The sequence below is a fragment of the Artemia franciscana genome, chromosome 7 (assembly GCF_032884065.1).
Source record: "Artemia franciscana chromosome 7, ASM3288406v1, whole genome shotgun sequence".
NCBI classification, from domain to species: Eukaryota; Metazoa; Arthropoda; class Branchiopoda; order Anostraca; family Artemiidae; genus Artemia; species Artemia franciscana.
This window is the reverse complement of record NC_088869.1, coordinates 7,909,866-7,937,859: the sequence shown is the minus strand read 5'-3', so window position 1 is coordinate 7,937,859 and position 27,994 is coordinate 7,909,866. Positions and strand designations below refer to the sequence as shown.

Sequence of the window (27,994 nt, the reverse complement as noted above, 5' to 3'; positions counted from 1 at the left end):
AGCAGGATTGTGTTCTATCCCCGTTTATATGAATCATTTTGATAGACTTTGTCTCCAGGAGCACAGGAAAGGCAATGGGAGACCACGGAATCAAATGGGGAGGAAAAACTTTCCTTGACTTAAATTATGCTGATGATTTAAGCATCCTAGATGAAAGTGTGAGCTTAATGAATGAACTTTTAGAGGTTTTGTGAGTTCAGGGTGCTAGAATAGATTTAAAAAATTAATTTTAAAAACACTAAGTCACAAAGGCTAGGAATAAGCGAAGGTGAAAAGGTGACGTTGGGTAACGAAAAGATTGATCACGTGGGCAGCTTCACTTACCTTGATAGAATTATTAGTAAAGACGGTGGGAACAGTGAAGATGTTAAAAGCAGAATCGCCAAGACTCAGGGTGTTTTTTCATAATTAAAAAAAAGTTTGGAAGAATAGGAAGATAAGTCCGCAAACCAGTATTAGAATATTGGAAGGTACAGTGATGACAGTTGTCAGATATGGCTCTGAGGTATGGATGCTCCGAAAAGCGGATGAAGATTTACTAGATGTTTTCCAGAGAAATTGCCAACGGGTTGTTCTGGGTACCCGACTGTACCCAGTGTGGTTCAATCCCGCTTTCTGGGGTTAAAACAAAAGAAAGGTTGAGATGGTTAGGGCACGTTCTGCAGATGAAGGATGACAGATTGCCGAATATTTTCCTTTTCGGCCAACCGTCTAGAGCTAAACGGAAAGCAGGTCGTCCTCGTCTGGGGTAAGAAGATGTCACGAAGAAAGATTTAAAGAAAATGGGAACTTCTTGGCAGGGTGTAAAGAGGGAGGCTTTGAATAGATTGGGATGGAGAAGGAGCGAACGTAGCTGTGTTGGCCTCAGGCGGCTTCGTGCTGCGGTAAGTTGTTAGTAGTAGTAGTAGTAATTGGATAACTCGAAAATTGTACTCACAACTTGTAAATCTTAGCCACCATCACCAAACAATAGTGCTTACATAAAAAATCATTTTTATAACCATGCAAAAAGAATAAAGATTCAAAAGTAAGAGACTAGTAAAAAAAATGTATAGTGTACAAGGGGCAGTTCTTAGATCAAACTTAACTCCTCTGGCTTCGCAATTAAAGATGTTTTAGGTACATCACAGGAATGTAGGAACTTCTTACACACATTTTCACATTCACAGAAAAAAGGTGTATGCTTCGAACACACTGTACTCTCTATGAGGTGCAAATACATTCCGATCTGCGATTTTGATTCTAGGACACATCAAAAACCATTCGAATAACCATCATTTAGTCGAGGAAGTCTCATGAGTGACTTTAAAGAAAGTGATGGTAACGGGGAAATCATTTCACAGAGTTTTCGAGGCATGGTCTGGGGACTCAGTGTGGCCCTTGGTTGCAAACCAATAACCAAAAACCCAAGTTCAATCAAAATTTTTCGATTAGCACTCAGACTAATCAGATGTTAGCTGATATATGACAAGCTCTAAGTACTTGAATACCGTAGCTAGACATGATGGTTTAAGCTAGCTATGTTCAGCATTACATATCAAAAAGTGTGCGACGACTTCTTGTGTAGCTTATACATTTTAGGTCAAAGGAGTTGACTCCTATGTCAGGATTATGTCTGGTTTCCCGGTATGTTCTGCAACTGCAAAATATAAAGAGGAAGTAAAAACAACCAACTTGCTTTTTGGGAAATAGGACATTAGGGCTACCTCTCTAGTAAAGTGAAATATGGAGGAGTTGGTTGACATTCTGTTTTGGGTGGAAAAGAAGAGGGACGCACATACAAAGGGGAGGAAATCAATAAAAAAAAAGGATTTTATTTGATAATTTGAATCAGAATTGCCCAAATCATTGAGAGAATTTAAGTTTCCGACGGGACGGGGGCTTCCCCCTGGAGATATACAACTTTTTTTGCTTTTTGGGAAATAGGATATTAGGGCTACCTCTCTATTAAAGTGAAATATGGAGGAGTTGGTTGACATTCTGTTTTGGGTGGAAAAGAAGAGGGAGGCACATACACGGGGGAGGAAATCAATAACAAAAAAGAATTTTATTTGATAATTTGAATCAGAATTGCCCAAATCATTGAGAGAATTTAAGTTTCCGACGGGACGGGGGCTTCCCCCTGGAGATATACAACTTTTTTTTGTTTTCCTTATAGTCCAAACGTAACTAAAGCGTATGGACAAAAACATCTAGATAAATTCAATTGAGGGATACAATTATCCCCCAGGATAACATGATTCGCGCCCTTGAGGTGATAACCGAGCATTGATACTTGGCGAGCTGGAAATATGATATTAAGAAACATCACATAATACCTACCCCTCAGCAAGAAGAACCAGAGATTAAGAAAGGGACGTAACATTACAATAAAAATCAAGGGTTATTCCATTTTGATTTTGAACAGCCTTGCATCTAACTGAAGTAACAAGCAAAACTATAAGAAAAAGAAAACTTACAAAATTGAGTCTCTCACAGCATTCAAGGACGTTTATCATGTCATTTTCCAGGTCAGACAGTAAAACAATCTAAGAATTTATAGTGAAGGAACAAACTTTATATATTGGCATTTATTGCAAGTCAAAACATAAAATATCAGTAATAGATAAGAATGTACACAATATGTCCCACATTTGTTTTCTAATAATCACACAGTTTTAAAATATTCACCAACTTAACCCCAGCAAAATTAATGTTGCATACGTATCTGCAGGGTTGTTCCTAGGGTTGATGGCGCCAGGGGCAAGATTAATTCGGGTGACCCCTTCCCGACTCAAACATAAATAAAAAACCACTGAAGACCCAGCCCATCCTAGTCAAGGCGCCAAGGATAGCTCACCCCCGTCACACCCCCCTTTGAATAGCCCTACGTATCTGCCAATACAGCCTAGTTGAAATGAAAATAAAAGTGTTGTAAAGATATCCAAGAAACTGATAACCCAAAGGTTGTTAATTGCTCATAAGGTGAAGATACAACAATTTACTAAATGCTGGTTATGCTTAACCTGCTTGGTTGCAAAATGAAAAAAAAAAAAAAAAAAAAATCAAAACTGAAAACTCTTTTGGATAAACAAGATCAATACAGCTCAATGGGAACAAAAATAAAACACTAAATGCCCTTGCTTAAAAAAAGTGTCTCATTGATTTTCAAGAAAGTGGCTCCTAAAAGCCTCTAAATCAGTCAAAAGGTCAAACTACAACTTGAAGTTTCAAAATGTTGTGTTTAGAGCTACTAATTCTGGTCACCCACTTGGTATTGTCAATTAATGCTCCATTCAAACCATCAAATTCTAAAAGATCATTCAATTTTAGAACAAAACTTGCCCTCACTGAATGTAAAAACTATTTCGTGCTCCCTCGTGCTCTAGGCCACCAAGAACCAAGCTCCGGAATTCTTCTTTTAAAACCCCATAATAAATATCATTTTTGACATTCTGCGATTGCTAGAGTTGCATACCCACTACCCCACACACTAAATCCCTCTGCTTAAGAAAAAATGTCTCATAGATTTTCAAGAAAGTGGCTCTAAAAAGCCTCTAAATTCAGTCAAATGTAAAACTATTACTGAAAGTTTCAAAATGTTTTGTTTAGAGTTACTAATTCTGGTCGCAGTCACCCACATGGTATTGTAAATTAATGCTCATTCATATCAAATTCTAAAAGACCATTCAACTTTAGAACAAAACTTGCCCTCACTGAAAGTAAAAACTATTTCCAAATACTCTTCACATTGTTGGTCCACTTTTTGGATGAGCAAGTTCAAAATAGCCATATAAGAATCAAAATAAAATAGCAAAGGGTCTCAGTTCCACAAAAAAAGAAAAAAAAATATATTTTACAGATTTATCAAAACCTTACTCCTCTACACTCATTGATCATTCAAAAGCCAAAATTTGGACATTAAGCTTCAAAATATAAGTTTTAGCGTAAATGAATCCTGGTTATGGTCAACAATTAGGTGTTGCCAATTAATGTTCCATTCAAAGGATCAGAATTTAAAAGATCATTCAACTTGTCTTCATTAAAAATGAAAACTTTCCGAATATTCTTCACTGTTTTGGTCAACTGCAAATTCAATACAGCCCAATGACAATAATGATAAAATATCAGTGTATCTCGGTTCCAGACAAAAAATTAAAAGCGTCTTATAGATTTCCACGAGCCTGGCTCTTCGAAGCTTATTAATCGTTCAAAAGGCAAAATTACAACTTGAAGCTTCATAACGTCATTATTAATATAACGTCATTATTAATAACGTCAGATTATAACGTCATTATTAAGCTTCATAACGTCAATAAAATATCAGAGTATCTCGGTTCCAGACAAAAAATTAAAAGTGTCTTATAGATTTCCACGAGCCTGGCTCTTCGAAGCTTATTAATCGTTCAAAAGGCAAAATTACAACTTGAAGCTTCATAGTGTCATTATTTAGTCCAACTAAATTTGGGTTATATTCACCATCCTTAGTATTAGCAAGCAATGTTTCATTCAAACCATCAAAGTCTACAAGATCATCAAACTTTAAAACTGAAGAGTTCTCATCAAAAATGAAAACTCTCTCCACAACTTTTGCCACATACTCTTCACCATTTTGGTCACCATAGATAATAATTCCAACTTTGAAACGCTGGTCAAAAGCATCTTTTAAGGTTAATGAGAGTCGGACATCTCTAAAGATCATCTCAGGCACTTCTAGTTTGCCATGCCAACTTATCAAATAACATTTTTGAAACCATACCCCTTTTGGGTAGAACTCAACAATCCATTCATAGCTTTGTTCTGAATCTTTATCTGAAAACGAATATGGGGTGTTAAATAATAAAGTTGTTGAATGGTATGGCTGCAATTGGCGAAAATTTTCAAGTGTTATTGGGGCCATCCACTTTTCAGCTATGTACAGCCTAGGGGTGAATTGCAGGGATATTTCCTCAGTGTCAGAAATAATTTTCTCAAGTTTTGACCAATTTCCAGAATGATAATCCATTCCTAAAGCCATTCTCCTAACAAAGAAATCATTATTTCGCTGGACAATGGGGAAAACAACTAATTTTGCAAGTTCAACTGGTGATAACATACCAAACCTCAAATAGGATACAATTTCTCTGACTAAAATCGACTCGTTATCAGGGTCGCAGAGTGCATTCACATCTAGCCATTCAATAATAGCTACTGTTAGGCTAAATTCATCACTAACCACTAAATCACTGCACTGGAGGAAAGCAATCAAGGTATCTTTGTCACAAAGCAAAAACTCTGGTTTTTTCATAAAAGAGTGAAAATTCCATGCAATAAAGTTAAAGCAAATACTAGCCAAATCATGGTGCCCACAATTTGAAGTATATTGCAACCATGTCACTAGTTTTCCTAAATTTGAAGCAGCAAGTACATGCTGATTCATATACTTTACACATAACATCACAAGATCTCTAACATTATATTTATCAGCCAGCATTAATATAGGTAAAACAGACTCAATTTTTAGCGTAATTTTTCCAGTATAAAGATATGCTAAGAAATCTCCAAAGACTCTGCCACAATCTGCATTCTCTTGAAGAACTATTTCCTCAACATTAAACTCTGTCCAGTTAGGATTTAATAGCATCACTTGGAAGACATCACTAGATGCACATAGAATAAGACGATGGGCAGGGAACACTCGATCACCAATTCTTAGGGAAACGTCGCTTAGTAGCTTTTCAGCATACAGTCTTGCTATTTTCGTAATAATCTCAGATCCATTGTCAACCTGCATGGCTTCTCCACTTGATTCTTCCATTATTTTGATAATAGGTCAAACCTAAGATAAACAGTTAAGGAAATATTGTGAGCCTGATATTAAATGGATTTTTAGTTATGAGAAAGAATCTCAAAAAACTTTGACATTGCAAACCTTGTACAAATTTTGTGTACAAAGATTGGGGGAACTCACTCCCCAAGATTTGTCTAAATATGGCCCTAGTAATTTTAACTGAACAAACAGAGGGGGAATTCTAATGACTCTTTTAAAGACTGATCTGCATGGGGAAAATCAAAAGACAAATGCGTTTTTTAGACAACACTCACTGGCAGGGGGGGGGGGGGGTTCCTATAGACCCATCTTAGGAGTGACCGTCCCTCTTTTAAAGAAGTATATAAACTTTCATATCCACATACAAATTATTCCCTACTAACATTGCTCAAGATCCCCCTTCTCTGGAAGAAAATTTATTAAATTTAGGCAAAAAAATATGCTTTTGGCAATTTTCAACTAGGAGAACACTCCCCACCCCTAAAATTTTAGAAGAATACAGGCCAGCCCCCTTCTCTGGAAGAAAATTTCATACATTAAGGCAAAAAAATATGCTTTTGGCAATTTTCAACTAGGAGAACACTCTCCACCCCTATAATTTTAGAAGAATACAGGGCAGCCACCCATTAGAATTAGGATAAAGACCCCCCTTTTCATGGAAAAATTATGACCTATAGCTGAAGATTTCACTTCCCATGAAAAAAAGCTCCTCCCCTTACAGACCATCTGATCCAAAACTAAGCCCCACAGTAGTTTCGTATATAATTTGTAAATAATTTTATAAAGCCTCAAATGAGGGATGTATGCAAGGGGCAGACATTCGAGGCAGAGGTGTCCTCGAAATCCTAACCTTCCTTGAAATTCCAGGCAATTCTCATTCAAATTATCATATTTTTTTTTACAACCCCCTCCCAAACACACACAAAACAATGTATGTGTCTGCCACGGGTCATTTGACACAGCTAAATAAAGTTTAGAAAAGTTGTCTACATTAACCCCTTATTTTATCTTGTATGAACTGCATGCATCTTTAGGAGTGAATGCACCATTGTGCACTAAGACCTCTGAAACTGCAAACCTTACTATATACATACATTGCTTAGCTTACAGATGAAAAAGACTGAAACTTCACAAACTTATTACTAGGCTACTACTACCACTACTAACAGCTGACTACAGCATAAATGTGCCAGAGGCCAACAGAGCTATGCACACTCCTTCCATATCCCAAACTATTCAAAGTTTTACCCTTTGCCCCTCTAATGAAGTTCCAGTTTCCTTTAAAGTGTTTCTTATGACCCCTTCCATTCTATTTGGGAACGATCTTTTTGTTTAGCCCTAGATTATGGTTATAAATTACAAACCGAAAATAATTAGTAAACTAAGCTCCTGTTGGGTTGAAATGATCCAGTATTTAACTGGTTAAAATAATAAGCAGTCATGAACAATAAGCAAATCTTGTTCTATGAGGTATCAACAAATGCTTATTAGTTGAACTATGAGGAAACAAATAAGCAACAACAAAAACATATGTACTGTAAACAAAAAGGGAACCCAAAAACAGGAAATGTGATGCCATAATAGGAGAATGCCACTAATCTTTATAGATCCAGAGTGCCAAAAGCTGGAGATACTGATCATAGTGACCAAAGCAAAAAGAGAGCCAACACAAGGTATATTTGAGAGGCCTAAAACCTGGAGTTGCAAAGCCAGCTTACAATGAACAAAGGCACAAGCAAGCAAAGGGCTAACAGTTATTATAAAATAAAGCTAAGTGACAAATATGGGAATATATAGATAAAAAATAATAAAGATATTTACATAATTAAATAAGTTTAGTATAATTATATAAATTAGTATTATATAAATACAATAGATATTTATAAAAAGAAAGTTTATCTATCTAAATAAAGAGACAAATATATATAACAAATGTGCAGCATTATTAAGGTTTATGCTCCCAGTGCAAGTCTTTGGTTGTTATTCTTCTATATATCTATGGTTTCAATGTTTGAGCATAAGAAGAGACTTTCACTAAAATTTGATAGCTGAGATTCAGCTTTAAACTTCTACCAAAATATACTTTTGAAATTTACTTTCCATTTTCTTTAAACTAAAAATGCACATCAGAAACATGACAAAAAAAGAAAGAATTTTCTTGTTTTTCAAGAAAGTTTTGGTCATTCTCTAAGAAAAGTTGTGAACAATATCAATATTCTGGGTTAGTGGAGGGATATATTTGAAACCAATGAATTGTTGTATTTTTTGTGCTAGCTCCAGCTATAACCTTTTCAGAAAATAAATAAAATAAAAATAAAATGCTAAAGAAAAGAAAATGTTTCTGAGGGGAAATTAGCCTTAGTTTTTAGTATTGCACAGCTACACACCACTAACTACTGAAGGGAGGTCAATGGATCTCTTTGTCTGTGTGTGTGTGCAGGGAAGGGGGGCAAGAGTGTCAAGTGATTTCTAGGTTGAAAATTTTTGTGACATATCCTTCTGGTCAATATGTAGAATGATTTGCCCTCCAGCCTCCCTCCTTAGCTTACATTTGACATAGTATACTTGGACTGAACATCTGAGGGGGTAAAATATCATTCCTTATTGCTGAAATATATTGAGTGTAGAATAAAAGATCACATCCATTCACCTATCCATGAACATGGGAGAGAGTTAGTAGCATTCACAAGTAGCAATTGTTGTTCAATCAGCCCTTGCCTCATAAATAATGTAGCTAACATGACCAGAAAAATCACTTGCTATTTTGGACCCCAAGTCCAATGAAATTAACAGTTTGCACTTTGCTCATGGAACAATATAAGAAATAGCTCTGCTTTTTATATATAAGCTTCAACTTATAGGCCTACATATTGTTGGTAATTCAATAAACCTGAGGTTTAACCTTATATGTTTTAAATTTCAAGTTGTTCTCAACTTTCATTCAAAAAAAATTGATTTAGACAGGGTTGATCTTATTCAATTAACCCACTGAAAGCAAATAAGCTTATCTTCAATGATGGACTTGCCAAGAATCAAAGCAACAGACCAAGTTGCATAGCAAATAGAAACCTAGAATAAAATTCCATTTTACTTTTTAAATAAAACCTGTAATTAGAATTATTTTGAGAATTGAGAAAATGCTCTTGATTGTGGTTGATCATCATATTGCTACAATTACCACTATTTTCACATCACATTTAGAAAGTATATTTTACCTTGACATATCCCTTTTTTCTACTGATTGCATCCCCTTTTTTCCTTTTTATGAAAGATAGTCATGCAAATGACTTAACTTATCTGATATATCCTTCAATGTTCACATTATTATTTTTTTAACAGGCTTAAAATATATGTGTGATATATAGCCCACTCACTCAGGGAGCAACTAGTTCCCAGTAGCACCAAAGCAGGAAGAGGTCCAAAGAACATTTTTTCTAGCTTTCCAGATACTCTGCTTATCACTCCCATTTAATTTCCAGACCCAGTATAAAATTACATCCAATTCTTTCTCACCACCGACTTGCTACTATACCTATCTTCATATGTTGATCAAGTCCAGATGGTAAAGGTTCCCTTACTGCAATAAGATCACTTTTCAATATCTATATCCATTCAATATTTGTGCTATACTCCCAAACCCCATATACCAGTCTTTATTAACTCCAAAGGTCCATATTCTGGGAGAGATTAAGGAAGTAGGTTTCTCCTTTGTCTCAATCAATTCTGACATTAATTTCATTGAAACAAACCTGTTACAGGCAGCTAATTCTGCCATACCCATGACTAGGCAGAGTTTATATAAAGGCTCCAAGAGACCAAAGAATTGGTGGGATGAGGAGCATAGGGCTGCTGTTCAGGTAAAGAGGAAAGCTTGTAAAATATTTGAAAGGAACCCATAACCAACAACAGTAATTGGTTATAAGCAGTGATGTGCAAAAGTTTAAGTGATGGGTAAGAAAGCTAAATAGTCCTCATGGTCTAGTTTTACTTCAAGTACTAGAACCAAATTTCAAAGATTTACCAGTTAGTAAAATCAATTGTGGTAAGCAGTCTATGGATGATCATAGTTATGACATCATCCACAACAATTCTCTAATCATCTCTGCTGTTCAGGCAAATAGGAAAGCTTGTAAAATGTTTCAGAGGAACCCATAGCCATCAACAGCAATTTCTTATAAGCAGTCATGTACAAAAGTTTAAGTGGTATGTACAAAAGCTAAATAGTCCTCATGGTCTAATTTCAGCTCAAGTATTAGCTTTAGAGCCAAATTTCAAAGATTCACCAGTTTGTTAGTAAAATCAATTGTGGTAAGCAGCCTATTGATGATCATTGTTATGACATCATCCAGGACAATTCTCTAATCATCTCTGCTGTTCCAGCAAAAGAAACCCATAACCATCAACAGCAATTTCTTATAAGCAGTCATGTGCAAAAGTTTAAGTGGTATGTACAAAAGCTAAATAGTCCTCATGGTCTAATTTCAGCTCAAGTATTAGCTTTAGAGCCAAATTTCAAAGATTTACCAGTTTCTTAGCAAAATCAATTATGGTAAGCAGCCTATTGATGACCATAGTTATGACATCATCCAAGACAATTAACTAATCATCTCTGATAAAAAGAAAGCAAAGAGTTTTGCTGATGTCTATAAAAATGACTGCTCAGGTTCTCATACCCACTCAGCCTCCTTTATTTTACTTTGCCTCACACACCTTCACATAAACATGCCCTTCTGAATCCTTTTCCTAAGATGAATTCAGTGCAGCACATAATTCACTTAATATTGAGTCTTCCTCAGGAAATGATGATAGGCTACTTATATTAAGTAGATTTTTGAGGTGATCCCCAAGATGTTTTACCTACTGCCTTCTTAAAACTTTATAATCTTATTTGGACAGAGCTAAAGTTCCTGAATGCTTGAAAGATTCTCTGAGTATTTTCAGCTTTAAAACCCATTTACCCATCTAGTGGCTCTAAGCCTTACTAACCTATCTCTGTGTTTTCTACCCTCAGTAAAGTCCTTGAAAGGCTTATTCTATTAAGAATTGAGTAGTTTGCTGAATTTAATAATCACCTCCTGAAAGAACAGATAAGCTTCATAAAAGGACATTGCACTATAGACAATATTACCCATCTTTAAATTGGGGTTACTAAAAATACCCCCCCCCCCCCCAACTACTACTACTACTAATAATAACTCACTGCAGCACCAAGCCGCCTGAGGCCAACACAGCTACGCACGCTCCTCCTCCAACCTAATCTATTTAAAGCCTCCCTCTTTACACCCTCCCAGGAAGTTCCCATTTCCTTTAAATCCTTATTTATGACATCCTCCCAACCCAGACAAGGACGACCTACTTTCCGTGTAGCCCCAGACGGTTGGCCAAAAAGGACAATCTTCGGTAATCTGTCATCCATCATCTGTAGAACGTGGCCTAGCCATCTCAACCTTTCTTTCATTATAGCCCCAGAAAGCGGGATTGAACCACACTTTTTGTACAACCTACTGTTTGAAATACGGGCAGTCAGCCGGGTACCCAGAACAATCCGTAGGCAACATAGAAGACATTAACAAGGCTATAAGGCAATGAAGCATTAACTAATCACTGTTTCTTTTTTAAAATAGTGTTTTATTAAACAGTGTCAACTTTGACAAAATCTCAAAAATTTCCTTATCAAAATTTTACTTTTTATAACAATGTAGTGTATCTTTCTATGTTTTAAAGTTCAATATATTTTGCTTAAATTATAGAATTCACACTTTTATAGGAAAAAGTCTATTTCTCTATTTCCACTCCCACCATATCTATTTATTACACAGTCAATGTATACCTCAATATTTTGGTGAATGTTTATAATGGCTCATCCTGTCAGTTTAGAGCTCTTTGTTAGTATATCCTCTTCTATTCATCCTAAAATATTCAAATAAAGACCAAAATCATTAGAAAAATATGAACTTTAATTAAGATACATGTAGGTACTTGCTTCATACTAAGTATATGAGTCGAAATACTCCTTAAAAAACAAATAATTATGTGTTTGTTATTTTTGTATTTGATAGGTATAGATTGGTGATTTAAATTCTCAGGGTTTCAAGCTGTGGTAGATTTCTAATTAATTTTTTTTTTTTAACCTGGAGTTTTTCAGATATTAAATTCAAACATATAAATCTCAATACATCTGTGGAGCACAAAATAAAAATTTGACTCAGATTTAGCATTAAATAAGAGAATTGTCCTGCACAAATTTTGATTTATAAACAACTAATAATGGAAACATGATTGGATGGCATAAGTACAAAAATCCTCAGCAGTATATATAGCAGTTTAGACAATTTTATGGACAGATATATGCAACCCCTATACAAACCATAACCATATTTTCTGACTGGTTGGTACTGAGAAGATGAGAAATTCTGAAGTAATATTGTAGTTGCATTCTGTTTCCATGGTTAGCTCAAGTTGTTTAAATTTCCACTTTTTATAAGTTAATGTTTGAAAAAAAAAAATTGATGCCCTTCCACTGATTCAAACTGAGAATTCAGAGACCCATCTATACCAGATAGAAAAATAAAACATAGATATTTGCCTTCTTTTATAAACAATTTTTCAAAAATGTATTTTTCTTAAATGATTTCTCCAACCTTGGAATGAGCATTTGAACTCATATATTTAGTTTTAAGTATACACTTATACAAACTTTTATGAAAGTTCTAAAGTATTTGGCCTTTATGTTAATGTTTAGGATGAAGAGAGGTGGTGAGATGTCAGACAATACAGAGCTTTAATTAGATGAAAATAGGCAGTAAAGTGGCTACCATTCCCATGCCAAAATCCAAAACTTCAATTAATAATTTTTGCACTTCTTGTACATTTACTTTCTATTATATAAATACCCCTAAATAACAACAACGTTGCAAAAACCACTCTTCTACTTAAAAAAGCAATCCCAAAAAACTAAAACAGACAGCTAAAAAAAGTATTGACACCAATTTTTTTCACCTCAGTGCCATAGCAAGACTTGAAATCAAATTTTTGACATAAGAAAGAAGTAAATACTTTGCTTTTCAGCCCTGATTTGACAGCATAATCCTGAATATCATTACAACAGCCTAAAGAAGTTAGGATTTTAAATTTCCCCTCCTTGCTATTATGAAATGAAGATTTCTGCCTCCCAGTTGGTTATTGTGTTAATGCTGACAAATTCCCTTGATAAACCTAAATTTAATTAAATACTTTATCTAACATACTATCTAAATACTATCTAACAGAGACCACATAAAGTGACTAAAACCTTGTCTGCAAAAAGAAACAGTCTTAATAATTAAAAACTTATTGAAAACTCAACTATTAAAAACCAATTACAAAAAAAATAACTTTTGTCCCAACCCAAACCAGAGAAAGTGGTCCCAACTACAAATCCACCACCACACTGGGGGGGGGGGATGCATCCTCCTTGATCTGCCACTGTAGCTTACTAAGAAGTTTATCTTAACCCTATCATATAGACTATCTAAATATCTTTCAGAATTAGCCAAGAGCTGATCTTCTTTACTTTTCAAGTGTTTTGTCTTGAGTTGTCCTTTTCTAGGACTGTAGACTAAGCACAATTTTCATGTTTTAATGAAAACTTAGTATACATCTAGAATTTGGATTGTTTAGAAGGAAACATGTTATGACACTAATTATTGCATCATAAAATTCAAGATAATTAATGTTACAGACATTTTTACTGCAGCTCTACTTTACTTCACCCAAAAATCCTCTAATGTGCAAATATATAGACTTGCTCAAATAATATACTTCCCAAGTGATTTCTGGTTTTCAATTTCATCAGAACTGATTCAATTTATAGGTAGCCTATATAGATTGAAACAAGAGTGATGCCTGGCAAAATACATGGTTCTAGATTTTAGATTCATATCAAAACTCTAATCTAAAATGCACTTCTATTTCATCAATGACTTTTTCAAGGATTATCATCATTGAATAGGCCTAGCCTAGGGGTATACCTGGCTGATGTCTAGGATTTAATCTTAATAATAGATTCAATCTTAGTATGGCCTATTATGTGTTCAAAAAAATTGAATTGAATACTATGTTATGATTCTTTTTTCTTATTTGATTTCTGTCCTGTAGGTAACATTATGTAGTTACCCTTCAAAAGCCTACTATGTGATGAAAGCAACTCTGTTTATGGTAAAATTCTACTTTAGCTACTTTTGGCTATCTTGGAAAGTGGTAAAGTTAGGAAAATGAAACTTTCAAGGATGGGTCTACAGGCTAATATTTGTTGACAGATGGTATATTGAACTACATACTTCTTATCCTTCTCTTTCTAGAGGGTCAGGACCTTTGATTGGGTTAGGAAAATTCTACTTTAGCTAGCCTACTAATGGCTACTAATGGGGTTAGGTTGGGAAAACAAAACTTTCACAAATAGTTCTACAGGCTAACATATGTCTGGGAAGGAATTTTGAAGTAGCCTACCTTCCTGCACTCCTTTGATGACATTTAAATCAGTGTGTTGTAAAAGTGAAACCAAAACAGATATAGATAGTCTATTCTCCTTAAATGAAGAAAAACAAAATAGTTTGTAGCTTCATAGCTTTGCTTAATCCAAACTTGTGAGGTTTTACAGATAGGCTATAGCCTACAAATACATTTCCTACATTTTGAAAAAAGATACTGATATGGCTTAAAATTCTACTCAATTAACAGGAATTGCATTTCTAGAACTAAACCTAGAGAAAAAGAGAACTGAAAATTATGGTAAAATGTTGTTTTGACAAAATTTCAATAGGTAAAGACCTGTCATGTAGACAAATTTCAGAGGAGAAGTGGAGGTAGGTATTTCAAAATACCTTCCTGTGACATTTTTTAGCCTGTAGACTGTCTATCCCTGAAAGTTTCATTTTCCTAACCTAACCTATTTCCAAGAGAGCCAAAAGTAGAATTTTACCCAGTTTATACCTACATTGAAATATCTCAAAGTGAATCAGTGGCAGGTAGGATATTCCATATACTATTACCTTACTTCAGACCTAAACATTCCTTTAAATCTAACAAGTATTTCTCAACAAATTGCCTGTGTATCACCTAAAACTTCAGGTGTGAATTGAATTTCAGATGTGAAGGTGTGAAGTGAATTGAATTCTGTTTGAAAAGGATACATGATATAAAGCAGCAAGCCCAAGCAGAAATTATTGAGAACAGGAAAAGAAACTCTTCTAGATCCATTTTCTGTATTTATTTCTTCTATATTAGGCTGTGTTGTTGATTCATCTTCTAGGCCTACATTCATTTTATTTCTGTTTAGACTAGTTTGAAAAATTATATGAGCTGCAAAAAAATTACCAACATGTCTGAGAAGGTACACACTTTAGCCTATAGGCTACACCCATCCCTGAAAGTTTCATTTTCCTAACCTAACCCCTGTCCAAGATAGCCAAAAGTAGCTAAAGTATAATTTTACCCTGTTTATAACTACATGAAAATATCTCAAAGTGGACCAATAATAGTTGGATATTCCATGTAATAGTACTTTACTTCCGACATAAATATTCCTTTAGATCAAACAAGTATTTTTCTTCAAATCTGTCAATAAATGGCCTCTGTATCACCTAAAACTTAAGGTGAGAATTGAATTTTGGGCTACAGAATTCTGTTTTTAAAGGATACATGATATACAGCAAGTCCGAGCAGAAATCCAGCAGGAATTATTGAGAACAGGAAAAGCAACTCTTCAAGATCCATTTTCTGCGTTTATTTCTTCTATATTAGGCTGTGTCGTTGATTCACCTTCTCAGATTCATCTTGTTTCCTAGTTTGGACTAGTTCGAAGAATTCAGTAGGGATTTTTAAATAAAAAAAATTTCATTAGTAAGTTTTACTACTAATAAATATTAATTATAAGAAAAAAGCAAAAAACTTTAAATTTTTGAAAATAACATTAATTTGCTTGTACTTATTTTACTATGATTTAGGGATTTTCAAAATTCAGAAATGCACAATATCTAATCCTAGAAGAAAAATAGTAGATATCCGTTTTTAGAGGTAGCCCAGTTCATTTTTACTAATTTTAAAAAATTTTTGTTGCTTCAAGTTTGTTTTGATATATGTAATTGTCTCCGTAGTTTTCAAATATCCAATGGATTTAAAATTTTGGTTGTCTACTCAGTACAGGCTATGTAGGAATTGAGAATCTTTTTAAAATTGCCTTATAATTATTAAATATTTTTGAAGATCAAGCAGTAAAACTCTAGTTTAGCTACTTCTCACTATCTTTGCAAGGGGTTAGGTTATAAATTGAAACTTTCAGTAATGAGTTCAGGGTCAAATATATACTCTGGGAAGGTATCCTAACCCCTTTCCAAGATAGTGAAAAGTAGCTAAATTAGAATTATACAAATTAAGATAACAGATTTATATAGCCCCTACCACCCTAAGTATGTTTCAACCCTCTCTCCTAATATGCTAAATGGTAAATTTACAATTTGACTCATTAAGGGGGTTACATAGTAGATGTTGTGGTAAATTTGCCCTAGGCAACACAACATAATTTAGCTAGGATATAAAAGATATACTTAAAAGCCTTGTTTATGCTCTTTCAGAATTTGAATTGCTTCTGGGGCAAATTATAAATTGCTTCTGAGTGTGTTTTCTCTGCAATAAACAATTTGTTGATTGGAATTTGTTTGGACCTGTTTGAATTTAAGCTGTCTTAGAGTTTACTTTATAACCCCTAGCAATGACAAAGTCAAAGCCAAATTCTTCATTACTGAAAATACTTTGGTAATTGTTTAGATTCATCACAAGCTGTCTAAAGTGCAAAGCAGCATAGTTTCCATAGCACTTAGAAATGCAAATTCTAGAAGTGCATCCATTTCTCATTGACCCTCCTCCTCCATGGGGCAAACTCAAAATGAGTAAAGTGGGCAGGGTTTTGAAGCAAGGGAAAAGTTGAGGTTATACAAAATGAAAAAGTTTTTGACATGATTGACCATAAACAGTTAGTACTTAAGCTAGAAAGAATGTGACCAGAAAAAGTTTGTCTTGGTTTGAATCTTATTTAAGTGACCAGAAGCAAATTGTGGTGAATGGGTGTTTTACTTCTGTGGCTAGTGCAATAACTTGCTGAGTACCCCAGGGTTCTATACTAGGTCCTCTTCTAGTTTTAATTTTTTTAGATTGGATTTTTATAGATCTTCTGACATTAAGTTACGCCAAAACTAATTACATTTGATTTTCTCAGATATCTATTATTGAAACTAATTTAGAATTAAAAATAAAAAAGAAATCAAATAAAAAGAGTAAAGGTAACAAAATATTTGGGTTTTATGATCAATAAAAATCTGTCATGGAAAACACATTCAAATATTATAGCTTCAAAGTTGTCCAGATCTGTGGGTGTGCTTTGCTGAGTATAAAAACCTAGCATCCCAGAAAATTCTTTGGTTGCTTTATTTTGCTATTTTTTACCCATACATTTGTTATGGTTGCTCTACATGGGCTAGTAATTTTGTGTCCTGCTATAGAAAAATCTGAAATATAGCCATTAAACTTTTGTCTCCTAAAACTTTGTTTACTTATAATATTAATGAATTTTACACTAATAATCAAATTTTGGTATTTCAAAAACAAGAGATTACCAAGCTAGTATTTTCACATGTAAATTTATCAATAATATTCTTTCTTCTTCTTTTGATAATTTTTTTCTCCATTAATAGTGATCTCTATGGCAATGATTCATAAGGGGTATCAAATCTGGTACACCCATTTAGAAATACAGTTAGAGTTTCTTTTGTAATTAGAAATTTTGCCCCCTCTGTATGGGATATTACTCTAATTGATATAAGATATTTGAGTCATATGGCATCCTTCAAGGCTGCAGCTAAGAGATCCCTTTGGGACTTTCTTAGCAGGTGCTGCAAAGTGTTTTGAAATAAAATTTATCTTATCTTGCTTACTATTAATACTACTACAATTGCTGTAGCTAATGATGTTAAGGGTATTAGAGTGAAAAATTTAGGGAATGTTCAAAGGGAGTTTCAATTGACTGAAAAATATGCACATGTTTTCAAAATGACAAATGAGCAATATAATAGGCAGCACAGTGCTATCATTGATAGCAATACCATAGAAACCTGTTACATGAACTAATTTGACTGGAAAGTAAAAGTTCTAGTGCCCTTTTTAAGAGTTAAAAACTTACTGCAAGGTAAGCAGCCATCCTCTTAAGCCCTGAACACTTCTAATCACAATTTTGAGCTTGCCATTTGGTTCAGTATATTTGAATGGTCAACTAACTATGTCTCTAGGGATACTGGATATGTCAACAACCTACATTTGTACAATTTGTCAATTATGCTTTAAAACTAAATAAAAAAACACACAAGACAAAAGCCAGTGTTTGTAAAGTTGTCAGACAAGAACAAGATGAGTACAACATATGCCTGAACCACATTGCATATGACTTACCACCTCAAGCAGTCAATACACAATATCCTTGCTGCCTTTCTTACAAACAGTGATGGTAATGCTTGCAGTTGCCTTCACTGTAATTTTCTAGCTACAGGATTTAGCCTATATCTGTATTTTCAAAAATGAGAGCTGTTCACAACCATTCAAGCTCTCTGATCCAATAGCATCAACATAACTATATTCCACCAATGGGTATAAAAGACAGACTAATCTAATAATGGAAATTCCCATATGTTTTTGTTTGTATAGTCTTTATCATTAAGGTCAAATATCAAATAGTGGGGAAGATTCTATGGTATGTCTACCTAGAAATAGGAACATAATGACATAACAATAGGCTTTTTTTCATGTTTTTACCTTAAATTACATATCCAACAAGACAAGGTGGTGATGAGTTTAAGGGGATTATGGCCCCAACCCCTAGTAAAAATCTTTCATTTTCCCAACCTAGGATTGGAATCTCTTCTGTAATTATGCTGAATGTGATACTTTGGACACTGATATGGTAGGTGCAAAGGATCCAATTCTTCTGGGTTGAGGGGGATTATGTAGAGTTTCATTAAAGAAGATATATTATAACCTGAATGTCTCCATCAGACCTATACTAAGGAGTATTTTCTTGTAAAAACGAGGCAGATTCATGCTAATTGGAAATTTTTGTTTGTTTTTCTTTATTAAATTGTGGAGACATGTGTACACAGATATGATGCATAGGGTGGGGGAGGGGTTGCTTGTGGTCATTTGGACCAGTCTCAAGCTAGCATGAGATCTCCATCACCACCATTCAGTTTGCATGTAAGTATATTGGATAGAATGCCAAAAATGTATTTCGTTTTCAAGTGCTGAAGGTACAAAGCCATATTGGACCCAAATTTGCTTATATAGTCTTAAATTATACCCAGTATGGTTTGTTTTTCTAACTTTTTGCTTTGACTTGTTTTTTAAAATTCTTTAGCCTTATAATCTTGTGATTAGGTGGGTCTCATATCAAAGGTTGCCAGTCCTAGTAGACAAATGCATCACTAATTTTACAGATTATTTTTGGCAAATAATTTTTTCTTGAAATTCTTCATCTTCATGAGTAGTTTTAGCTCAAAATGCAAAAGTATGTGTTTACAGTAGCTTCGAATTAAGAGAAAAAAGAATAGTGAACATTTCTGGAAACTTCACAAATCTGCTAAGAACCCTTCTAGATCTGTACATGATTCCAGACTTTTTTTTGAAACTTATATCTAGGGACCATTTTTTCCTTTTTTCTTAGGTCAAGTCATGCCTGAAAACCACAGTTGCACTGGATATCTCTTGGTTTTTTGAAAATTACTAAATTTTTAGAGTGGTACTGCATTTTCATATTGTTGTAGTTTTAAAACATGAAAATAAATAAGCTAAATTAATTACCTTAACTTGAAACTACTTTTCATAATTCATCCATTTACAACCTGTAGATTCCCTAACACAACTACACCTTCAAAGGGAAGCCATACCTTCCTTGCAGGTTTTGTGTTCATATTTTTAGCTTGTTTTTACTGATTTTTCCCTTAGGTTCATACTCTCTACTGTCAAAACTAACTGCACATGGGGGTCTTTTCTATTGAAAGTTTAACTTGTTTTGAATTTTTTAGATACATTTGGCTATTTAAGTTTTCACTTAACCTATTCAAATGATCAATATTCATTTTGATCTTCCTTGGTATGTTGAAAATTATTCTAGGAACTTTTGTAATGACTATTTGTAAAATGTGTTGCTCTTCAAATAGGAAAAAAAAACTCCCCTAATGCAAGTAAGGAATTATGTCATGGCAATGTAATTTGAAAAGTATTAATTAGGTATTGAAGATCATCCTAGTCCTGTAGGGATGCAGTGGGTTTGACCTTAGCTTCATAATATAGGACCCAGAGATCAAACCTTGCTGTAGCAACACAAAGCAGGGACCTTAGTAGTCAAGAAGCATTGTTAATCATATTACTTCTATTTAAGATCATCCCTAGTTTAGTGCATATAGAGTTCAGTGATCATGGAAATCAAACCTAATTTGCCATAGGAGGTCTAGAGATTAATAATCAAATGAATGGACAGACCATGTCAAATAAATATGACAATTCAATTTTTGACATTAGCTATTCCTTTATTTTCAGAAATGCAGATTTTTGTGAAAACATTAACAGGGAAGACCATCACCCTAGAGGTCGAACCATCTGATACTATTGAAAATGTCAAGGCTAAAATCCAGGACAAGGAAGGAATTCCACCTGATCAACAGAGATTGATCTTTGCTGGCAAACAGCTGGAAGATGGAAGAACTCTTTCTGACTACAATATTCAAAAAGGTGAGTTGAAATAGGTCTTTGTCTCTCAAATTTGAAATATTCTATTTTTCATTACCATTCTCATTTCTGTAAATTATGAATGAGACCTTGAAGACATGAGGGATGTTCCAAAAGGCATTTATGATTAATAATGGAAAGGCATTTGTAATCTTTGTTCTATTTTTTTGTTGCTCAGTAACATGTTCTTTCGTATTCATGGTCATAATTTGTCAGAGGGGACAATGCTGTTTCCCAATAGAACCCAGCCGATTTAGGGCCATGCCTCCTTGGCCTTTCTAAAATTCTGATGCCCTCCTTGTGATATGTAAAATTTGTTATTCAAAATGTAATGTGTTTCCACCTGAAGGAAGTTGAAAAGGCCATTAACTTGGTATCTTTTTTGGGGTTGTCCTCAAGGCATATTTTATACTAATGAAAAATATTGTTTGAATACAATACCTTCTATAAAACGTATAACATTACTGCAATACTATCAAAAACCTCTTTTTTTAACACATTTGAATTTGACATCATTGACATAATTTTTTTTTATTAAGGTCTAAAGTAGTCAGCCAAAGTGTGCACATCATGACCCACCAAGATATTGCCACGCCCCACTGATTGTGTGTATGCTCCATGTTGAGAATCATGGCTGAAGCCCCTCCATTACTTACAATTATAAGAACAGTCAAAAAAACATTGTTTCAGCACAAAAATAATGCAAACAATATATTGTTATCAAGGATAATTGGGTCGTGGATTGGACCTTTAGGCTTTAACAATAGTTTTATGTTTTTAACCCATTGAGGGCAATTTGTTCTAAAAAAAAGCTATAGATCTTTTGAGAAGGTATGAATCTATGCCATTTAGCCATCTCATTTGTTATGCCTTTTCACTTGATTGATTGATTTTACTCAAAAGTTTTTGATATTTTATCAAGGCATGTGAATGTGGGGTTGTACACAGGAGAAGGGGGACCATTGGGGACTGGGTCAACCTGAAATCATAAATTCTTCCCCAATATCTGAGCTTTTAGCAACTTATCAACAAAATAAAAATTATCATTACCCCCTCCTCTCCTTCAAAAAATTCTGTGCCAGATTGGATATGTGCTGTATTGCTTGGCCTTGTTTGTCTTGGCATTATATCTGGCCATTCTCTTATGCCATTATGTTCCATAAACTGTTGGTTCTAGACATGAATTTTTGTTTCTTTTGGGTCTCATTTATTTCAAAGATGGAATGGCTGGGGAATAGTGCGATAATTTCAAAATGAAAAATTTGATCAAAGTAATAAAAGACTTGAGAACCAAATTAGAGTAAAGCCAAGAAAGATTGTCTCTGTGAGAGGTAGAGCTGGCATAACTTTTTCAGAGTTACACAAGACTGATTACCTTCACTTTGTCATAATAGTGTATCATCCCAAGGTAGATAGGTATTGAGTAAGACTCAGATAGTCTGTCAGTTCTGTGAGCCCTTTGATGGTAATATCAATAATAATAACCGTTCTTATTATATTTGATTATTTATTTTAATTATTGTTTGTTTTAGGTTTGACTTATTCAGTGACTATATCTCTTCTTGTTTTTGGTTTCAATTTCTCTTCACTTTGCTTGAGGAAAACCTTTTAAAACTGACTGATATTTATTTTGAGGCTAGTTTAAATAAATCTACATAAATAAAGAAGAATCTGTAATAACCAAGGAATAAGTCATGCTTGACAATGTCACAATGTTATATTCTCTTCAAAATCATAGACCCTCTGGTTTTTATTAAGTTTGGAGAACTTCTAGGTTCCAAAGATAGAATGGCTGGGAATTTTCTGCCATTTCGTTGGAGGCTCTGATATATCAATTCTGACACTTCGTTGTTTGGCCATTTTGTCACAACCAGTTTTAATATTCTACAAGCTACTTCATCCCTTGGGGTCAAATTTACTAGGTATCATGCTTGGGAAAATAGTTTGGTAGCTTTAGACTGAAACTTACCAAATTCCAGTCTTATCTGATACACAAGCTATTTTACACCAATACACCTTATAAAATGATATACCATATCTTACAAGTTATCATATGCTTTGGAATATTGTTCAGCAGCTTTTGACTAAAACTTGCCAAATTCCAGCCATATCTGAAACACAATTGTTGTTATGATAACTGCATGATTTAGCCAGTCTTTATGAAAATGAGAAAAATTAAGTTTTGAGCTGTTATGAAATATTCGTCTTCTAGGGGCAATACACCTAAGCTGATCAAACATGGATCAGGCGCTGTGTATGAGGACTGTAAAATCATTTCACCACCAACACATTTTGTGCAAATGTTTTTGTAGCTGTACCAGCTTGGGAGACACTAAACGTTCGTGATGTCTGAAGATTACAGCTAATTGCATTAACACTGCTAAAACTTGTCAAATGGTATTAAATGACCATTGAAGAGTGAGGATATTAAAAAGTACAAAAATTAAATGCCAAGCCTTTTTTATTATGTTCAGGCTGAACATACTAAAGGGTCGTATTCAGGATTTTTGTCTTGGGGGGGGGGGGGGGGGGGTAAAAAAAAACTTTAAAAATGCATAAAAAAATTGTTTATGTTCATTTTTTGTTATATTTTTACGAGTCGGACAAGCATCTCGGGGGGGGGGTCATACCCCCTTCCCTTGATATAGCCTTGTATTCAGTCCTGATATTCCATAAAGTTTTTCACCTTTAAGGCTAAATCTAAGGAAAATTTTTCCACGTGTGAAAACTAGAAATCATACAACTTGAAAACAACTTACCTTATTACTATGACTTGAAACTGCTCAGATGCTCATAAAATGATGTCGTCAAATCTGGTATATTATTCTATAGTTATTCCTTTGCACTCTGTCCTCATATTGTATAAACTGGTTCAACTTCGGGTTAAGCATATTAAGCATATTTTTGATATATATATATATATATATATATATATATATATATATATATATATATATATATATATATATATATATATATATATACATATATATATATATATACATATATATATATATATATATATATATATATATATATATATATATATATATATATATATATATATATATATATATATATAATCAATTTGTTTTTGTAGTTATTGTATATTGGTTTCTTGACTTTTTGGTAGTAATAACAAATAAAAATTCGATGTTATTTAAAAACTTTATGTATTATTACTTGACTTTAAAGATGCTCAAAACATTTATAGGGATCGATTGGGCTCTAAACTTAGTCTTCATAGGTCTCTAAAGAAGCTCGTTTCAAGCCATAAATTTTATATAGACACTCTACTATACACAGAGATATCTTCGGTGAGCAGTTGCCGCCCTGAACTTGCAATCCTGTCTTCTTCAGGGCCGGAGTTTGAATCCTAGTGTTACTGCTTGTTTAGTTTGGAATAGGGGTATGTAGTGTGACTAAGCTCAGCCAGAGTCGACTCAGCTCTAAATTTGTACCTGGATAATTGTGGGGAAGGTAAATAAGAGGGGTGTACGGAAGCACTGGGTGGCTGTCCCCCGTTTGCACTTCCTGGCTGAAGGTTTATGAAGTGAAGATTAGCTCTGCTATTCTCTAAAGTCTAGTGCCACATCCTTTACATTTGTACCTTAACCTAGGGGGCAAAAGGTATTTTCATTTTAATGTCCTTGGCACTCTAGAATAGTTCAAATCATGCTGCTTACACACTGGTAAATTGATACTCTTCCTTATGTGCTTGAAATCCAGTACCATTGAAACAACAGCCAATAGAAGGGGAATCCCCCAAAAGTTATCTCTGCTATTGCTTCTTTTAAAAATAACTTCCTACCCAGTTTCCAATTGGGGTGCCAATTCAGTTTAGAGTTGGGGTAGACAAGAGTCACAAATTCTCGTATGGTGTCGGAATACACAAAGGGTATAGGTCTATTCAAATTTTATGATTTTTTCTGGTATGTCAAGAAATGGCAGTTTTTTTTTGTCCCAAACCTACCTGGCACAAATTGGTGTTTATCTTTTTGATATGCTATTTCTTTTGTCAATTTTATTTCGTCTCTGTTCTGTGTTGATTATGGCTAAATTTGGTGTTTTTATGAAGACTCTGAAGGTTTTACTTTCAATTTAGCTTATGCTCAACCTTTAGCTTCAGATTTGAAACTGTTAATTCGTATGACATATGACTAACCCCAAGTAAGATTGCCTTGATAATGATTTCCATGCTGATGATTGAGTAATTTAATAAATATTGTAAAGGAAATTATTCTTCTAGTTCTAATTGATAATGATTTTTTGTGTGTTTGAACTGTCCTAAGATCAAACATGTACACCAATTATGCGATTCAAATTGGTTCAAATACACCATTCAAATACACCAATTATGCCATTAAAAGCGAACAGAATTTTTGAGTTTTTCTTTATTCTACTTGGGCTTGTTTTCTTATTCTCAGAATTCGGGGCTAGTAATAGTGGACTCAAAATAATTACTGAATCATTCTTTGAATAAAAGTTTGAAAATAGCTTGTTTCATTGCAGTAATTGTAGCCTCAAAATAGTTACTGGTTAATTGGTTGAAGAAAAGAGAGCTTCGAAAATTTCTTTTCTGGTTTTATTAGTTGTATCTTAAATTTCATTACACGAATTGTTTTGACAGTGTTTTCACATTGCTCAGATTGGTTCAAAAGATATAAAATTGCTGTTTTTTAATTTGTTGAAGAAGGTTATCGAAAATTGGTTTTTTGTTCTACACCAGATTGATCTTGAATATCGTTTTATTTTTTAATTCACAAAGAATTTATTGGAACAAATCATTTTCAGAATCGACCCTCCATCTTGTGTTGCGCCTCCGTGGTGGCGTTATTGAACCTTCTCTTCGTCTTTTGGCTGAAAAATACAATTGCGACAAAATGATTTGCCGTAAATGCTATGCACGTCTTCATCCTCGTGCCTCCAACTGCAGGAAGAAGAAGTGTGGACATACCAGCAACCTCCGCCCAAAGAAGAAGCTCAAGAAGTAAACCGTTTACTTATGTATTTATGATTGTATAACGTCAGTCATAATACAAAACTGTTTGTGATCAGTTTCATATTGTTATTATTTTTCAGGCTAGAAGTTCGTTGTACATTGTCTAATCTACATACCAATAGTGCTATACCTAAAAATGGAAATCTATAAGAAAATGCTTTCCGTTATTCTCATCATCTTCTATAACATTGCTACCAGAAGGGTATTTTGCTATGGGGGAGGAGAGACGGTTCCCCCTGACTCCAGTTTGCCTCCATTCAGCTGAAATTTAGCATCTTCAAAAACATAGTCAAAACTTAGATAGGTCTACATAATTCAAGCATCCACAGAAACACATAAGTTTTCTTAAGTAAGCCTTTACCTATACGGTAGTATATATCTAATTTTTCACTTCCGCTTGACTTGGCAGAATCGGCTCCAACGTTGCCCTACCCCCCTCAGGATTTAGATGAAGTTATGCCAATAATGGTCACGTGGAAGTCTGGGATTCCTTTTGCTCTGATGGCAAAATTGATGAAATTCCCCAGTGGGTGGGGGTATAGGTTATGTTTATTATCGTAACTTTATTTTTGGTATTTTAAGGGATTGGAATTTACGTAAAAGGCTGATACCCTGCTGAAACTCAGGTGACTGGTGATCAAGTGTCAAGTAGAGTTCTTTTCAAATCGTCTATTCAGCTGTTGATTAGATTGGGGTTCAAGCATTGCAACTATTGTGATATGTCGTTAGGATCTCTTCTTCTCTTCAAAGTTGGGTAGGTCTTCCAGAAATATTTTCGGAATATTCGGCTGGAGATGACGTTTTCAACTTTTTTTTTTTTTAGCTTGGCAGATACATGAAATGATAATATGCAATCAAAGATCAGATGATGAGTTGATTAGGCTAGTACTTTGCCGTGTTGGGAATTACGTCATGACTTCAAACTCGTTCAACGTCTTGGTTAAAGATTGGTTGAATTTAACTATATGTATGTCATATTATCCGCCTTTTTTGAGAATTAGTGTTCCATTTGACCTGAATGCACATCTAAAATAATTCAAACGATATCAGAAAATCTTTTGCCCAAAGATAAATTGAATAATTACATACTTCGGTGCTAAGTCACGAAAACGGTGGGCGGAGGGGCAAGATTATATTAAAAAATCCAAGATGATTTTGATGTTTTTTCGATTTTTACAATGAAAATACAAAACAAAATATTTTCAATGAAGATACCAACAAATTATTTTTCAAAATTGAGGAGGGCAAGTAACCCCTCCCCCAACTTACACGACTGATACCAACTTACAGGAGTCCTTCAACTTACAGGACCAATTAAACATTTCATATTTCTCTCTTTTAAGATTTGGAAAATTAAACCTAATAATTATACTGAACGATCTTCTAACTCTTATTTGTCGGTAGCTCACATGAGATTGAAATTGTCCTACTGCTCAATCCGAGGAAACGCACCTAGAGACTTTGAATGTTGCCGAGAGTAAAATTACATAAGCTTAATATCTTTGTCGGCCAAGTTGACGATAGTGAAAACAAATAAACGGCGCAAGATAGTCTCGCTGGTAGGACAAATCCACTCTGGAAAAGTGCTGACGTTGTAATTACGGCAAAAGTGTTCTTTTTTTCGCGAAGCAATCGAGGGCAATACAAAAAAGTTCACACATAAACCATTCGAAAGAAGGGAAAAAATTCTGCAAATGGCAGAATATTCAGTGATCTTTTTTTTTACGGAATATAGTTTTTTCGCTTTCTGGTTGTAACATGCCTTCAGTTACGTAATTTACATAAAATATTTTTTTTTTGTAACTTTTCTGGTGATTTTCAGAAAAAAGTTAATGATATAATGAACTGGATGAATGGTGTCTTGAAGTACCAAAGACAATGAAATAAGATTTTTTTTTTCTGAGCCCAGCAACCGTTGTTCTCGTAAGATTTTTTTTCTGGTTGTTTCAAGGCTGGGAAGTCTTCGTGGCAGGTCCAAATTAAAAAAAAATTCTGAGGCCTCACTGGCTAAGCGAGGCCAGTTACTGTGTATAAAAAGGAGAAGAAAAATTTGTAACGAAGAGAATAAGACGTGGATAACCAGCCAGGGAATAGAAAAATAGTATGCATATCTTAAGATTAGGCCCTATGGTTTTTGCTATTTTTATTTTGTTCTAAAGACTGCCATCTGTTTTTTTCTTTGCGCACTTCTCCCTTTATTGCATGAGGATGGTTGAGCCGTTCTCGGCCGAAATAGATGCTTTCTATTTTTTTTTCACTGGCTGCAATTATCCTCATTTTTTCTGCGTTATAAGTTTTTAGTTTAGGGTCACATTTTCATCAAAGTTGCCAAGAACTGTGTAAATGGATAAGGAAAACTAATTAGTTAAATTCAGCAGTGCCTTCTGTCCATAAAAATT

The 27,994-nt window shown here is 34.2% G+C and overlaps 2 protein-coding genes across 3 annotated transcripts; one reads left to right on the top strand and one right to left on the bottom strand.

Annotated features, from left to right (window-relative positions):
* Positions 1–2,554: 2,554 nt before the first annotated feature.
* LOC136028797 (BTB/POZ domain-containing protein 17-like) lies at positions 2,555–15,601 on the bottom strand. The gene is made up of 2 exons (XM_065706700.1): positions 15,467–15,601; positions 2,555–5,797 (listed from the first exon to the last, which is right to left on the bottom strand). The coding sequence occupies exon 2, from the start codon at positions 5,774–5,776 to the stop codon at positions 4,331–4,333; it is 1,446 nt and encodes a 481-aa protein (XP_065562772.1). The 5' UTR covers positions 5,777–5,797; positions 15,467–15,601; the 3' UTR covers positions 2,555–4,330.
* Positions 15,602–15,713: 112 nt separating this feature from the next.
* LOC136028799 (ubiquitin-ribosomal protein eL40 fusion protein) lies at positions 15,714–25,650 on the top strand. 2 transcript variants are annotated; one of them, XM_065706701.1, is made up of 3 exons: positions 15,714–15,841; positions 20,405–20,596; positions 25,388–25,650. In XM_065706701.1, exons 2-3 carry the CDS (start codon positions 20,407–20,409, stop codon positions 25,585–25,587), a joined length of 390 nt encoding a protein of 129 aa, XP_065562773.1. In that variant the 5' UTR covers positions 15,714–15,841; positions 20,405–20,406; the 3' UTR covers positions 25,588–25,650. The 2 variants fall into 2 exon arrangements, with proteins under 2 accessions (XP_065562773.1, XP_065562774.1); XM_065706702.1 differs by having other exon boundaries at positions 15,838–15,905.
* Positions 25,651–27,994: the final 2,344 nt, after the last annotated feature.